This window comes from Myotis myotis, unplaced genomic scaffold, assembly GCF_014108235.1.
Source record: "Myotis myotis isolate mMyoMyo1 unplaced genomic scaffold, mMyoMyo1.p scaffold_m19_p_3, whole genome shotgun sequence".
NCBI classification, from domain to species: domain Eukaryota; kingdom Metazoa; phylum Chordata; class Mammalia; order Chiroptera; family Vespertilionidae; genus Myotis; species Myotis myotis.
The window spans coordinates 144,084,977-144,102,799 of record NW_023416335.1 but is presented as its reverse complement, the minus strand read 5'-3'; the positions used below and the strand labels follow the sequence as shown (position 1 = coordinate 144,102,799).

Sequence of the window (17,823 nt, the reverse complement as noted above, 5' to 3'; positions counted from 1 at the left end):
GTTTTTGCTTTTACTGGAAGATGGCAGAGGGAATGCAGAACTGCTTGCCAGGCTCTTGGAAGTGATAAGATTACCACGGGCTTGGTGCAGGAGGACTGGCTTTGATTTCCAGCACCAACCTTATTTGCTGTATGACCCTGGAGAGGTCAGTAGAGTTTGTGAGCTTCAGGTTTGATCTGTGAAGTGAGGATAGTAATTTTGCTAACTTGAGAATATTGAGAATATTGTCATAAGGATTTAATAACATAATTGCTGTATAGAACTTGGCACAGGGACAGGCTCGCAGAGAGTGCTAAACCAGTGTTAGCCACCACAGTGACTACCTGTTTCCGTGTCTGGGACCCCTTGCTGATTGACAAAGCCTGAAAACGTGAACTCAGATTTGCCAAGAACCACCATATGTTATGACTTTTAACATAATATTCTAATTTGGGCATTCCATCCAAAGAAAATCATTCAGAATATGTAAAGCGCTTTGCACAGAGATGCCCATCGCTTTGCCACTTATCATGTGAAAAGCATATACACCCCAAAGCAAAATGCTCAACAGTAGTGAACTGCATTTCTCTTCCCAACGGGATGTTGTCATAACTCATCCAAAGGTAATTATGAGGAATTCCTAAAACATGAAACATTATTATACATTAAATATAAAACCTCATGTATAGTATAGCAAAATCTATATAAAATGCAAAACTTTGGCATAAATATTAGACAAAGGAAGATATACCGAGTTATTTTTAAGTGGTTTCATTTGAGTGATTTTTTTTGAGTTTTCTATTATTCACACATTTTTCTAAAAAGCAGCCAGATAGGATGTTAGAAGCTACACTGATTTATAGATCTTTAGATTAATGATTTGATATCCTGATGTCAGTGAACTCAAACTCTACAAAGTACTGTTGGAATTTCTTATTCTTTTACTCCCTTGTAGTTCTGTAGAGCACTGGAAAATGTCACGGCCCAGTATGCAGAATTCCACAACAATTTTAAGCATTGTATCTTCCATGGAAATCATAAGCTATGTGGGTAATTTTCCTGGTGGCCTTTCATGCTATTGTCTGTATATCAATTCTGGGATAACTCTGCTAATTTACCTTAAGTCAGCGATTCTCAACCTGTGGGTCGCGACCCCTTTGGGGGTCGAATGACCCTTTCACAGGGGTCGCCTAAGACCATCGGAAAACACATATATAATTACATATTGTTTTTGTGATTAATCACTATGCTTTAATTATGTTCAATTTGTAACAATGAAATTGGGGGTCACCACAACATGAGGAACTGTATTAAAGGGTCGCGGCATTAGGAAGGCTGAGAACCACTGCTAAGTGGAATATACAGCTCCCTATATATAAAGTCTATAAAAATATGTTCATTGCTTACGCTATTTCTCAGTGACCTCCCCATATAATCTGACACTATTTGTTAGTGATTGAGCAATAATAAATAATCCGTGGATAAGCTTTTGAAGTATATATATTTTTAAATATATATTTTTATTTCAGAGAAGAAGGGAGGAGAGAGAGATAGAAACATCAATGATGAGAGAGAATCACTTGGCTGTGATCGAGCCTACAACCCCAGCATGTGCCCTGACTGGGAATCAAACTGTGGCCTCTTGGTTCATAGGGCTGGAATACTTTTGAAAACTTGCATAACAAACTTTTTTTAAGCAAATCTTATTTATAGCCTCTTAAAAAATAATTATGTCTTTTATTCATGTCATCCGTTTCACTCACTAGGTATATATTTTCTTCATAAGCCTAGTGCGTATAGTGAGAGAGGGTCACCTAGGAAATCATATTTAAATTTATTTTCATCTTGGAAGACCATGTTGCATAGTTGAGGTTTCTCTCTACTGAAGCCAGAGTCACCCTTTAAGAGCATAGGTCACATCATCATTTTTCAGCTTAAAAACTTGCAGTGGCTTCTATCACCCATAGAAAAATAATCTGAAGCCCTTGCTATTTAAGGTCTTGCATGATCCAGCACCACCAACCTCTTCTCCCCTCGTTCACTTCACTCCAACCGCAAAGGCTTCTTTTTATTTTTCTTTCAACATCTCAAGTTTGTTCCTGTCTCAGGACCATTGAACTCCCTGTTTCCTCAGTTAGTCAGAATTCACCTCCCGCCTGTCATCTTACTCAACTCAACCTGTATCTGCATGAAGGTCTTTCCTAAGCACCTTTTTCTCAACCATTCCCCTAAAGTTCTCCCTTCCCTAATACCGCTTACTTTCTCTTCATAGCACCTGGGGTTACATTTTGTATTTACTTGTGTATTAGTAGGTTTAATGTGATGAATGTTATGATAGTGACATGTGAACAGATGTTAAGGGAAGGGAGAAAGAAAGCATTTAACCCAAGTTCATTGTGGTATTTGAGGGGAACTGTATGTGGTGGAACCAGGGGGAGCTTTCTGTCAGTTATAGCTTTCAATTTCAGTTCTGTCATTTATTAGTCAAATGAACTTGGCAAAGTGCTCAGCTTCTCTAAACTTTAGCTTCTTTATCTAAAAAAAAAAAAAATGCACACAATAATACTGACCTTGAAGTTACTAAACTGTAACAAACAACATCTATATATATAAAAGCCTAAGCAACTAAACAGCTTTGACCATTCGACCGGTAACTATGACACGCACTGACCATCAGGGGGCAGATGCTCAGTGCACAGGCATGGAAACATGGAACAGACTGAAGAATCTCAGAGGGAAGGGGGAGAGGGAGGGCAGGAAGAAATTAACCAAAGATCTTATATGCATACTAGAGGCCCAGTGCACGAATCCATCAGCCTGGCCTGCGGGGATCGGGCCGAAGCTAGCAGTCCAACATCCCCCGAGGGGTCCCAGATTGTGAGAGGGTGCATGCCAGGCCGAGGGACTCCATCGGTGTGTGAATCCATGCACCAGGCCTCTGGTCTTTCTATAACACCATAGCATATTGTATATGGTAAATCCTCATATAAAATAGTTGATAATAATGAAGTTGATAGTTTTCTAAAAAAACAATTAGTTCACTTTGGCTATAAAGCTAATGACTTTTTCTTTTTGGGCAAACAGCTAATATCTATTAACTCTTCCAAGTAGTGGCCAAAGATTGATTCTGCTTCTTAACATTATTGCTTGCCCAAGGACTCTCTGTTTCAATGGGGGCTGATTTCCTGAGAAATTGTGCTTGGAAATAAAGAAGCAAGTGGAGAGGAAAGGTGGTTATGGTGGCGATAGTGGGACTATACAAGAACAAAAGTTATTTCTGAATGTTGTATTATTAATTATTAAATGTTTACTGAAAAGGGGACCTTAGAGATTATGTAATTCACCCCTGTCAATTTACTGACGAGGGAAAAGAGATTTTCAAGTCCTCCAGTCCTCCATCAATTTATTTAAATGCATGGTATAAAATAACACTGGTGCTTCTGGGAGAGTAGGAAAGTACTTTGTTAATTAGGCAAAAGAACAGAAATGTTTATATAATGCCTCTGTTTCCTCATTGGCCAGAAAGTTATTTTGTTTTGGTATAGCCTAGCTTATTCAAAACTATCAGCTAGATAGCAATGGCCTGCTCATCTTTTATCATGTGTATCATTAATAAACAAGATTTGCAAAAATACTACAAATATCACTTTCACAGAATTGTTACATTCTGCTGGTGTCTTTTAACCTTAGAAAATAGTGGTTATGTTTACATTTCAGTATACTTGTAAAGTGCTCCTGTTTTCAAGGACTATTACATTATTGCCATAATTTAATTTAGTTCAAGAACTATTTATTGATTACTAGATTCTGTATTAGGCTATGTGAATGAAAAGATGGGTAAAGCATGCTTTATTTCCTTAAAGTCCAGGGAGTGAGAAAGATTATATTGTGGTAAATTATAATTATTATAATGAACATTATTATGAGTACAGATGTTTTTAACATGTTATGTGAGCCCAGAAAATAGACACCCATGTCAGTATTGGGAGAAGGCGTCCTGGAAGAGAAAGAGAAGGAGGAGGAGGGCTGTGAGAACTGTATATGTGCAACTTTTCATGATTCCAGTTTTATGGGGCTACAAATAAGTAACTTCCTCTTCATCCCTGCAGACATCAGTTCACAAATGCTTGAATCACATCTTTGTTTTCTCTAGGAATTGGCAAACGGACAGTTGGTTGACAAAGATATGTCCCCTATGTATTTCCCTTTTTATTCTCTGGTACTCAAAGGGCTAGTGGAGTTTCCAATCTCCACCAAGGTATCTTTCCACAAAGATTACACAAAAGTCTTTTAACAATGAATAACAAAAAAATAATAATACAGTAGTACACTTTTTAATTAAGCATTTCAGCAATTGCTTGAAAAATCTCTGCCCTAAGCAACAGTTATGGTGTCTTCTGCAGATATTGGGAAATATGTAGTAGGCTGTTTATTGGTTTTAAATGAGTATTCAATGAATGAAGGCTAGAGTATGATGTTTGGAAGAGTCTGCAGATTATGCTTTTAATTTTTTCCCAAGTTTCAAGCACTCAGAAACCAATTACTTTTAAAGAAAACAGCCAAACAGGTTGCTGTTTAACAAGCTATACATCTCAGTAGATTCAAGAGTTAACATTAACAGGAATCCAGAAGGTTTTAAAAAGTAGTTTTTATCTTAGCTGAAAACAAATCAGTTAATATCAGTGCACTGAAACATCAGTTAATATAGTCTGGTTTTAATTTCCTTCTTATAAAAAGTAATCTCTTGTATGCCTAGAGATATATTTCATTGCAAGCTCCTATAAATTGGAGAAGGAGGAAGGGAGGGTATGTGTGTGTGTTTGGAGGGATGGAAAGAGGAACTCTATAACTGCATATAGACAATCTTTTATTTAAATATCCTCATAACTCTCTTATCCATTGTCTTTTCTTTGATTCCTAAATCAGTTCTTATGCCAACAGGAAAAAATATAGATATTATCTATAACTTTTTCCTAAAATATTAATAAAACACATTTGGTTATACATGGTATATTCTTTAAATTTGCTATTTTTCTTCCCTTTTTTTAGTGCCATTTCCCTGTGATGATGCAAATTTAGGGAAACTACATTTCAGTGTGAGGACCCTAAGTGTATTTCCGATTGAGCTGATTACTTTGAGCTAATGTAGTGTTCCATTCACTGGATTCCACACACTTCCCCTGTATTGATTGCATTATCAGTAGTAGTAATCCCAGATATCATTACTAGCCAATTACACAAATGCATATATAATAACTTATTCACCAAGATTATCAAAGTCTTAATTTTGTAATGAACCTAGTCATCCTCTTGTCCAATTGAGTGTAGCTACATATTTTGATCTAGTAAGCTAAATGCAAATATATTGAATAATTGTAGTAGGTAATTACCTATAGATGTTTGTAACAGCACAAAATGAGGGCAATTTGAGTGTAATTTGTTTCTTATTCTCTCTGAAGACTGAATTAGAGAAGGTTAACTGCTGTGAAAAATAGACCCAGACTTGTATTAAGATCAAACACAATAGAAATGTATTTCCTGGTCACCTAATGGAATTTGGTGTGAGAACTGATACTTGGGCCTGCAGTTATCCTAGGTGGGTGTGTGGCATATTCAATGTAAGACTTTCAAGCCCACCTGGAGGATTCATTTCATGGAAAAAGAACATGGAGGAGTGAATGAGAGATGCCTATGAACTAATCCTGGCAGCGAAGAACCTTCATATTCTATTGGCTAAGGCAGGGGTCCTCAAACTACAGCTCGTGGGCCACATGCAAATACAAATATTGTATTTGTTGCCGTTTTGTTTTTTTACTGCAAAATAAGATATGTGCAGTGTGCACAGGAATTTGTTCATAGTTTTTTTTTAAAACTATAGTCTGGCCCTCCAACGGTCTGAGGGACAGTGAACTGGCCCCCTGTTCAAAAAGTTTGAGGACCCCTGGGCTAAGGTCACATGACCACATTTAACAACCTAGGGAATGGGGATTATGCTCTATCCTAGGAAGCAAAGGAGAGCATGGATTTTGGTGAGCAGTTAGCAGTTTTTGCCATAAGAAATCAAAACAGAACTTGCTCCCAATCTCTATCTAATGCCTTGCCATTATTTGGAATTCCTATCAAGCTTTCTTTACTTTTATACCATGTCAGTGTCTTATACAAACTAGATCCATGCCCTCTTAGACTTGTACATATTAAACAATTAAAGAATGAAAAATATAAAAATTACAAAATATTTTTTCAATATTTTAAACAAATAAATTATGCCCATGTTAATGTAATTATTTCTCAGCAGGTTAAATTTTAGATAAGTAGATTTGAATAAAAGGTTTTTGGAGCTAAAACAAAATGCCTCTCAGTTCAACCCTCTTATTTCGCAGATGAGGAATGTGAAGCTTGAAGAGATGAATTTATTTGCTTAATTGTGCAGGAAGTGTTAGTTGTTTCAGGCTCTTTCTCAAGGAGAGTCTCCTTCGGTAACATTTGTTTTCATGGTTTCTATTTGTAGACATATTGCTCACAAATCATACATCATTGAATAATGTCCATCCATTTATAGAAATGAAGTCAAACACAACAAATTGTAACTGATGTCACCTAGTATGTTTAAATCCTGAGAAAAATAGACCCAGGCAACATTCCAGATTTTTTAAAATTTATTTGAAGATGCGTAATAATTAGTTACTTAACTAAATTTTCTTTCTTAATAAAGTAATTTTCTGACTTATTTTAAAAAAAGAATAATGACTTCTAGGTAAATCTTCATTTCTAAAATTATATTATCCATGGCATGTGGATTATAAAATTTGAGAGGAGGCAAATTTCTGATTGCTATGCTATTTAATATTTAGAATGAAAAGTTAAGGGGAAACAAACTACAAAATCTGAAATATTAAAACCTATGTTTCTTTTAAGGAAAATAACCAAATAATTATTTTTTTATTAAACAATTGTATTGCTTTTTCAGTGGATGAGAACCCCTTAAAAGTAAAATTTAACTGTATTATTGAGATGCTACACTAGCAAAAAAGATAGTTTCTTATTTCACTGTTGCCATAGCCTAATTTCATTGAAGATGTATAAAATGGAAACTGTGTAAGAAAAGTGGCACCAGTCTAGATATACTCCAAATCATACAAACTCGAGAAAATTTTGAAATGATGTGGAATTTTGGAGTTATTCTCACCATTCTTATTGACATCAGACATTAACCGGGGTTGATATTACTAGTATACCATGAGCGAACCCAAATCATGAGGGACACACTTTTTTTTTTTAATTCAAAGAAAACTGAAGCACAATCTTGAGAACGGGTTTTTATTAGAAACATTCTAAATAGTGCTCCATGTTAATATTCATCTGGGGAGTAATTTTTGCTTTTCATATTGAGTAAGGATTACATAATCTGGCAAATTTATCTTAAGTGGAGATAAGCAAAGGCTTTGCTCCTTCCCTGGCCACCTTCTACCAAATGCACATAAAAAGGTCCATCTAATCTTGTGATGCTACAAAAGACAATAGTGTGAAAGGTAGGTAAAGGTATTGGTTACTTTCATCTTTACCTGTTGCCTGTGCTAAAAGTCTGCATTCAGTTGATTATTAATGTAAAAAAAAACCAGCAAAATATACAGTGTCACTATATTCATGCATCAGGGACATCAAGGATAAGGCCATCTTTTAATGCACTGTGGATTGTCACTTATATTGCTTTGATTTGCAAGGATTTTATATGTACTCTACTAGGGAGTAGAGATATATGCTGCTTTTGGCTCCTTTTTTGGATAAACTCTCTTTAAAAGCAGGCAACAAGTGTTCAGATAATTTAAAAAAGCTTCAGTTTCATATTTTCCAAGGTATCTAACATTAGTTCACAAGATGACATGACATTTATTTTGAAAGAAAAATAATAAATGATGAGTCTATTTTCTTAATAGTTTTGTAATTTGGAGCCTATTAAAATCTAACTGCTTTTCATAGGTGCTGTGGAAAGCATTTTTTAAAAAATGACTGGCAGGTTTGAAAAATGCTTATATGGTAAAGTAACACAGATATAGTCAGAACCCCAAGCTGCTACTTTAATTTTGATGATCATTTTGAACGCAATCTATATTAAATATTACACACAGCTACATGAATCGTAAAGAGAACGCCAGAGGAATGGAAATTTTATTTCCCCAATCAATTATTTTCAATGACTTGTGACCTCCGAAGAGTTTCTCTAAAGAAATATACCTAGAGTTGATTTTATTCAAATTTCACAATTCTTCCTTTCTAAAACCATGCATGTTGGTGTTTATATGTTCACATAAATCTTTAACTGTCCCACTCTGTACATATTTAGGGGCATTGGTATCCTAAGTAGAACTATATTTATGTAAAAAGTGAGTAATTTTGTTTTAAAACAGTGAGTATGTCTTCTTTATGCCATGGTGAATCTTGCGTTCTGCCTTTTATTTGCATAAGTAAAATCTTCATTTTTGCATCATCATGTACCTTTTTTGCATATAATTAACATTGATGTTTTCTGGCTATGCAGAGCTGGCTATTTGCCTCAGAGTATTCCCCTGGAGGTTATCCGATACCTGTCTGAGGAGAAGGATTTTCTTCCTTGGCACGCGGCCAGCCGCGCTCTTTATCCTCTAGATAAATTACTGGACCGCATGGAGAAATACAATGTCTTCAATGTAAGAAGATATATTTTCTTCTTTCTATTTTCAGATGATAAAGTATTTTCTCATTATCTACTTTAGCCAGCTGACCCTGAGTTATTTTGATTCCTTCTAATTCACGTCATCATTTTTACCCTGATTTTCTGTGCAACAATGATGACAATTACTTGAAGAAGTTTAATACAAGCTACTTTTTTTTCTGGCCTAAAAGTATCAATGAAGCTTAAATGCCTCAGAATTTAAGAACAAATATACATGGCAAATTCTTAAAGTTCAAACTTACTTTCCAAGAGTTAAAGGGTTCTATGTTCACAAAGGACTTAACCTGGGTAGAAGGATTGCAAAGATCTTAACAGACTATAGACAGTTTCAGTAGAGGCTCTCAGTCATTATTTTTATCCGAGAGGGCATAGTGAATTCAATTCACTTCCTTAATTAACAAGGATAAGATCAACATTGAGGCAAAACCCATTCATAATTGGGTCCAAGGGGACACAAGAAAGCAAACAACAGATAATCCAAATAGACATGAAGACATGACAAACATTTCAAAATGTTACCTGACCAGATTTCCTAAGTTGCAAGCCTGGTAAACCAAAATTGCACTGCTGATACCATCTAATCTAATGTAATAATCATTTTGAATAAGACTAAGTAGTGCTAATGAGCTTTTGATTCCTAAATGTCTTATCACCAGTGAGACTTTTGCAGATGAGAATATACCTCTGTGCTTTTTATCACCTTTGAGCACTATTATTTGCATTTAGTTATTTTAAGAGTCTTCCTTATGTTTTACAAAATTATTCTATTTCTTATTCTATTTCTGTTAATTAACCTACACATTTGGAATTACGATGACCATAACTATAAAAATCTATTTATTAGAACCATCTAAATTATCTGATGTCTATCAGAATTGTTTCTTTTTATCTTATCCTAAACCTACATAAAAACACCTGTTTTAAATTATTTTTAAACTAGAGGCCTGATGCACAGAATTCGTGCACTTGGCTGGTGGGGGGGTGGGGGGAACTCAGCCAGGCCTGCACCCTCTCTCAGTCCAGGAGCCCTCAGGAGATGTTTGACTGACGGCTTAGGTCCTTAGCATTGCCACAGAAGTGGGAGAGGCTCCCGAAACCACCCTGCACTCACTAGCCGTGAGCCCTGCTTCTGGCTGAGCAGCGCTCCCCCTGTGGGAGCACACTGACCACCAGGGGGCAGCTCCTGTGTTGAGCATCTGCCCCTTGGTGGTCAGTGCATGTCATAGCAACTGGTCATTCCACCAGTTGGTCAATTTGCGTATTAGCCTTTTATTATATAGGATGGGAATAATTTTGGCTTGACTGTTAGTTTTGTCCAAACCCTTAAAACAGTCATACAAAGAAATGTGTCACTACAGTTATGGCATAATTTTTCTGTGCTGGAGAAAGACTTATTAAACTTCCCTTTTCTCAACACAGAAACACTACAATATTAAACTTTTGTAAAAGTAAAATACATTTTACTATATATTTGTACTTTTGTATACCACATCAGACACCTCAATTTCAGTAAAAGTTAAGAACTGCTTTTACTGTAATTTTAGTGCTTTCATTCCTTTGATGAAATTCAGGACTACATTAAAGTTAGGAGAGCATACCTTACATTGCTATTAATATTTAAATATATTATGAGCTGAATGAGTTATTGACTTTGAAATACCATGTCATTTTACTAAAGATTGTTCTGTGCATGTCAGATTCAACAATGGTAGGCTATTGGCTGGGTCTACATATAAGCTTACATTAAATATGCTCTATTAATGTAAAATGCATAAATATTAGGTACTCTTTTTAATAAACTATATCCACATACATTTGTATATAAGTATGCATGACTATCATTATTTCTATTTCTTTGTTTTACTATAAAAATTGACATAAAAATAATAGTGCAAATCATTCAATAAGAAGTAAATAGTGGACTTCTATCATAGCAATTGCATTTTATTCTTATTATCCATATTTGAAATACTAAGTTGAATAAAATTATAATAGATTATTACCATGCCTAAATTTTACATATATTTCAAAGTATTTAGAAAATATTTTAATTTCAGTATATATTTTAGTTGTCATTATGGAGAGGTTTGAAACTGACATTACCTTTATTTCCCCTATCCCTGTTTAGGAATATATTTTAAAGCAAGTTGCAACAACATACATCAAGCTTGGATGGCCAAAAAACAGTTTTAATGGATCTCTTGTTCAAGCGTCCTACCAACATGAGTACTGTTTTATTTTATTACTTGCTTCTTTTCCCCTGACTGAAGTGTACAATAACATACTACTAGTACCATTGTCACTTTAGCAGCTTGAAAAGATCTTGCTCTCATTTTGCATTTTTTATTTCCCTTTCCTGGGAAGACTGCTGGTGGGGAATATAGTTACCACCTCCTGGTACTGAGATCATAGGCCTTTTCTTGCTATGTTTTAATTTAAGATCTGCTTTTTTTTTTTTTTTTTGGTGAGGTTGAGTTCTGAATCCATGCCCCTCAGAGTAGAACTGTTTCCAGAGCAGATTTTTAATATGATTAACTTCTACTCTTTCCTGTCTCACTCAGGAAATCAGGATTTCCATATCTGAAAACTATTTTTCTGCTAATTATTCACTTATTTACTGTAGTGTAATGTAACGACTTACCCTTTCTCCCTAGATATTAACACTGCTTTCATTTTTTTTCCTTTGATGATACATAAGAGAACTCCGTCGGGAAGTTATAATGCTGGCCTGCAGCTTTGGCAACAAGCACTGTCACCAACAGGCATCGACACTTATTTCAGATTGGATTTCCAGCAACAGGAATAGGTAAATGCAACCAAGTCCTGAAATTTCCATATGACCTAATAATGCTTTCAGATTCTCAGTGGATGCATTCCGCTTTATCTCCTGGAGAAAATCAGGACAAGAAAAAAAGACACTGCAAAACTTGTGTTCAGGTCCACAGCTTACTAGGCAACATCATGAAACCCACAATGCATTTATCTTTGCAAGGTTTGATTGAGTTTTGAAATAACTCTAGAAAATCAGACCCTTATTCATCATCTATAGGTGTCAATTTATTTTGAATTTTGATGGCGTAGCTATCTCATGAGAACAAAATGATTAAATGTAGGCCAAACTTTAAGGTTGTTTATAAAGGTTGTGGTATTTATTCATTAAACAACTGCAAGCATATGACATAAGAGGGCATAGTGTTAATATTAAAAACTAAACACAAAAAGGTTATAAAAAAGATCTTTACTCTTTCAGTGACCCTTGGCAAAGACCTTAAACTTATATCTTATCTTGGAATTTCACAGTCAGTATTTTAATACATTTTGGAGGTTAAAATTATTTAATATAATTACTTTCAATAAGAATATTACACTAAATGTCACTCATTAATGTTAATGCAAAGAATATTCAACATAAAAAATAGAGGTCAGTGATCTTCTTATTGCAGTTTTTTAAACATTCTTAGGTGGCTTTATATTTCCAAAGATCATATTTTTTATTGCTTTTTGCATTTTGCGTAATTTATAATCAGTCCTCTCCAGCCTTTGGCCACTGCATTAGGGTGAGTCTGATCAGAAGGCTGAGGAACTAGGGGATAATTTGTTCAGATGATTCTATTCTACATGCCACAATAAACTGGCCCCTGATCTGAGTGGCTGGGGTGACCCCATGGGCAATGGATTTGCTCTAGTTGAACATAGAGAACCACAGAGAATATAATGTACTTATGAAACAAATTGATATTGGCCTTGTTGAGACTCATTTAGATTTATTTGTCATATCTGACTCCAGGTCAAAAGGTAGTTATCCTGCTTTAAAACTCTGAGGGAAACCTTTTACTGAATTACTTAGTAATTTGTCATAATATCTCACCTTCTCTAGCATTTTCCTGTTTGCCCTTTAAGTTAATCATTTCTGGTCTTATACTGAGCCAAGAAGGAAAATATTTTATCATTATTATCTCCCAATCGATCCATCAAATACTTGAAGACAGTGATTAAATCTGTCATTAGTCTTCCCTAGAACTAAAGCATCTTCATCGTTCAACTTTACTAATGATTATCTTTTTTGCTAAGTCTTCTGAAAACTATTATTCAGACTTAAAATATTATAACAACTTTATTCCTATTTTTACCACCTCCTTTAATTCTACCACATTTGACGTAAACTATGAAAACATAAGTATTTATTCAAAGTGAAATCATACAAAATTTTATTAAGATACATAATCATGTGTGCATATGAAAAAAAAGGTGAAATGCATTATTTAAAAATTGTGGTTTCTCTTCCCCTGTTTTTTGTTTGATTATTTTTTGTTTGTTTATTTTTTTTTTGCAAGAGAGGCTCCCACCACCACCGCTGTACTGGCAGCCATCAGCCTAGTCTGTGGCTCAGCAGAGCTCCCCCATGTGGGAGCGCACTGACCACCAGAGGGCAGCTCCTGCATGGAGCGTCTGCCCCCTGGTGGTCAGTGTGTGTCATAGTGACCAGTCATTCCCAGTCTTTCTGCTGTTAGGGTCAGTTTGCATATTACCCTTTTACTATATAGGATAGAGGCCTGGTGCATGGGTGGCGGCTGGCTGGTTTGCCCTGAAGGGTATCCCGGATCCGGGTGGGTATCCCACTTGGGTGTCTGGCCAGCCTGGGTGAGGTGCTTATGGCTGTTTTCAGCTGGTCACACCCTCTTCAGGGTGGGGGTCCCCATTGGGGTACCCGGCCAGCCTGGATGAGGGGCTGAGGGCCATTTTCAGGCTGGCCAGCAACTGAAGCTCCCAGCCTCTCCTTTTTTCTTTTTTTTTTTTTAATTCTGGGATTTATTTACCTTCTATAATTGAAACTTTGTTGCCGTCACTGGGGCTGAGAGCTGGCTCCTACTCACTCCAGCTCTGAGGCCACAGCCTGCTGAAAGCAGGTATCTGGGGTTTGTTTAGCTTCTATAATTGAAACTTTGTTGCTGTCACTGGAACTGAGAGCCAGCTCCTACTCACTCCAGCTCTGAGGTCACGGCCTGCTGAAAGCAGGTATCTGGAGTTTGTTTAGCTTCTATAATTGAAACTTTGTTGCTTTTGGAGCTCAGAGTTGGGCCTAGGCACCTGGGAACCTTGGCTTCCTCCATCACTGGAGCAAGCAAGCCTCCTGCTTGCTTCATCTGCGTGTCTGCCAGGCCGTCATCTTGGTTGGGTCAATTTGCATATTGTGCTGATTAGCCAATGGGTGGCGTAGCGAAGGTACAGTCAATTACCATGTTTGTCTATTATTAGATAGGATATTCTTACCATTTATTAAAATTGGACTCGTACCATTGCATTACCATAATTTCTCTAGAGTGTTCAAGCCCAATATCTCTTCCTACACTTAAAAATATAACTTTGGGAAAATGCTATTTTTTAAATAATACACCTAACACAATTTTATTGAGTGATTCTCAATACCAGCTGGTAGCTGGAAAGCAGAGAAGAAGCAGAGCTCAAATAGCAATACTTTGAAGCAAGAACAGGGTTAAAACACAAGGAAGGGAGGGATGGCGACCTTGGAGGAGTAAATCTGCCTCTTGAAGGATGGGTAGGACTGTTACATGGACAAGGTCAGACTGAAGGTATGGGTAGGTGTGTCTGATGAGTATGTAGAGTGCAGAGATGGGCATTCCCAGAAGAAGGCAGGCACGCAGATTGATGTTTCCTTTGATTGTTGTCATTTTATGACTTTCAAGTTGGAAGACCCCATCATTCCCATAATGCCTTATCAATGAAAGCTCATGAAGAAAGTGTCAGCTCATTTTGGTTTTGATAACTCTGCCATTTCTTCATGATAAAACAATTAAAATTAGGCCTAATACTTTAAGGTGCTTTTGTTATTTTCATCATCATTTTTATACTTTCCTGCTTTGTGTTCTTTTGTAACAGGGCAAGTAAACATGCTAAGTGAAACTAGCTCTGTGTTGACTAAAATTTGCTCAACCAACCATGACATGCCCCAGCACATACAAGTGACCTCCTGTGCGAGGGTACGTGATACTGAGCTAACTATGTGTGAAGATCAGAGGTTTAATTTGTATTTTGGGGATGACACCTTAATAATAAAACAATAGTGCAGTCCTGTAGTTGGTGCTGAGTTTTAACTTTTTTTCCTTTTTCTAAGTTTAACTTTCTTATACTGAGTCAATAAAGGGAACTGCAAGTTTTCTTCTTAAATGAGCCTGGAACAACAGACCAGTCAATTTTGTTTGTTTGCTTGTTTTCATTTAAGTGGAACCTTAAAAATAATCTTTTTTTAAAAAATATATTTTATTGATTTTTTACAGAGAGGAAGGGAGAGAGATAGAGAGTTAGAAACATCGATGAGAGAGGAACATCGATCAGCTGCCTCCTGCACATCTTCCACTGGGAATGTGCCCGCAACCCAGGTACATGCCCTTGACCGGAATCGAACCTGGGACCTTTCAGTCTGCAAGCCGACGCTCTATCCACTGAGCCAAACCAGTTTCGGCAAAAAAAAATAATCTTTAAAAAACCTCCAAGGTACTGAAATAGTATACTTATAAAATATTTTGGGAGATGCTCTGGATTTATGTTAATAAATCTAAAAGAAAGCGAGGCATGGAAGTAGCAGGGATTACAAATATTTGGGGTGTTGTGCTGCTATATAGCCTAATCTTATATGCTGGGGAGATAGGTTACATCAGTGACATTGGGTTCAGAAAAATGAAATTGATGTGAAAGCTGATGCAGAGCAAGACAACGGAACCAAAAAGTGCAATAAAAATCTAGAAATGGTAGCAGCAGAGAGAAAAAAAAATTCAAGAATTACAGTGGGTGATGAATTGAATGAGTAAATGTTCTGATTCCTGTTAAAATATTCAAATGCCATAGTACTTTGAATTGTAATAGTGATGTCATGCATAAAAACATATTGAGCTACATTCAGGTCTTGTTAGGCTGTGAATTGGGGACTAAGTTCAGCAGACACCACATTTCAGAAAAGAGACAAATTGCTGAGCATTTGGTAGAGAACAATGCAAGAGATAAAAAGATCTTGACAATACAGATACAAAGGGAGGTTGGAGACTTGAAAATTTCACTCTAAAAAAAAAAGACATGGAAAGATGTTAGCCTTTTTGTCTGGATAAAAAGCATAAGAAAGGGGACAGCTAGTGGTTTCTTTCACTGGTTGGTGCAAATAAACAAGAAATAATTGGCCTGAGCTTCACTGAGTAAAATATAGAGAATCTTTCATTATTGCAGGTGAATTGTCATTTGAAAACCTCTGTATCAAAACACTACTGAGCCTGGCCTGTGTGGCTCAGTGACTGAGCATCGACCCATGAACCAGGAGGTCACAGTTAGATTCTGGGTCAGGGCATATGCCCAGGTTTCTGGCTTAATCCCCAGTAGGGGTGTGCAGGAGACAGCCAATCAATGATTCTCTCTCTCATCATTGAAGTTTCTATCTTTCCCTTATTCTCTGAAATCAATAAAAGCATAAACAAACAACCCAAAAAACTGTTGAGATTTACAGTTAAGTATACAGAGATCACAATATAGCAATGTGAAGTTTTCTTGAATAAAAATTTAACCTGAAATTAAATGTGTCCACAATAACACAGACCATTAATTTTGTAGTAATGTATTATTTTTCAAATAATGTTAAAATGTACAATTTAAAGCTTTAAGCCAATACAGATGAAGATTTAAAGTATTTAATTAAAAATATACTTAATAGATAGATATCTACTCCCTAACATATATAAATTGGTAGCTGTATCATCACTGTACTTAAAAAAAAAAATAATGTGAAACAGCAGAATACCTTGTACATTCTGGGTCATGCAAAATGTTTATTGAATTGAAACAAATTAGAAATTTTTGTTGAATTTGGAAAAATCAAGTCCATTTCATGATAAAAATTATAAGAAGAGGAGCATCTCTGGAGTTTTAAAGCATACATAATACATAAACCTCACTACTCATGCAATTAACTATAATGTTACTAATATTACTAGTAGCCCGGTGCATGAAATTCGTGCACATTAAAAGGGAATTAATTGCCCTAACCAGTTTGGCTCACTGGATAGAGCATTGGCCTGCGGACTCAAGGGTCCCAGGTTTGATTCTGGTCAAGGGCATGTACCTTGGTTGCAGGCACATCCCCAGTGGGGAGTTTGCAGGAGGCAGCTGATTGATGTTTCTCTCTCATCGATGTTTCTAATTCTCTATTCCTTTCCCTTTCTCTCTGTAAAAAATCAATAAAATATATTTTTCTAAAAAGGAAATTAATTAGCAGAGATATTTTAATATTGCTATTTGCCCTTTCTCTATAATAGAAGTATGAGAGATGAAAGGAAATTAGTAAAATATATATGAAAATAACATATAAATTTATTAATAAATAAATAGTAACAAAAGGATATAACAACAGAGGCATGATATAAAAACAACAAAAACATGATATAAAAACAACAGTGATGCAAACAATGACTGATAAAGTGATTAAACTTATTCTAATATCTCCTTGTATACCACATTAAGAGTGAAAACACTTTCAGAGTGCTTGACTAATTTCCCTTGTGATGAAGTATTTAGAACTTTAACTGTAACATCACATGCTCTTCAAACTCGAGAGAAAGCAACATATAACTGACCATGTGCAAAAATGGGTTCAGGTAGGAACATGCCTACTCTGTCTAGAGTTTGTCCTTATGATTTATCAATAGTCATCACAAATGTTGGCATCACGAGAAACTGTCATCGAATCAATTTAAATGGGAGACCAGTGTCAGATGGGGACAAATTAATTCTTGGAATCAGAACAGCCTCTCCCTCTGCAGATCCTGTTAATACTTCAGCTTCAATAATGTTAGGTCGTAATCTTTTGATAATAAATCTGGTACCATTACAAAGACCCCATTTACTATTGAGATTTCTCAATAGCATGATGATTGCACCCACTTTCAATTTTAATTTATGACATGGCATTCCCGAAGGAGTAATACTATTCAGAAATTTGATGGGGAAATTTTCCTTTGTTTCTTTGTTATGGGGTGGGGCCACAACATTAGTAACAAAGAAACAGAATTAAAACTTTATTGTGGGGAGCCGCTATGGTGTTTTGGACAGGTTCAAGCCTTGGACTGACGAGAGGG

General features: G+C 36.0%; 1 protein-coding gene across 1 annotated transcript in view; it reads left to right on the top strand.

Annotated features, from left to right (window-relative positions):
- The window catches only part of TRHDE (thyrotropin releasing hormone degrading enzyme), a 390,978-nt gene that overhangs the window by 330,877 nt on the left and 42,278 nt on the right, over positions 1 to 17,823 (top strand). The window contains exons 13-15 of the mRNA XM_036300799.1: positions 8,516 to 8,663; positions 10,818 to 10,915; positions 11,388 to 11,495. Of these exons, the coding sequence (XP_036156692.1) occupies positions 8,516 to 8,663; positions 10,818 to 10,915; positions 11,388 to 11,495 (354 nt within the window). The remainder of the gene's footprint in view (positions 1 to 8,515; positions 8,664 to 10,817; positions 10,916 to 11,387; positions 11,496 to 17,823) is intronic.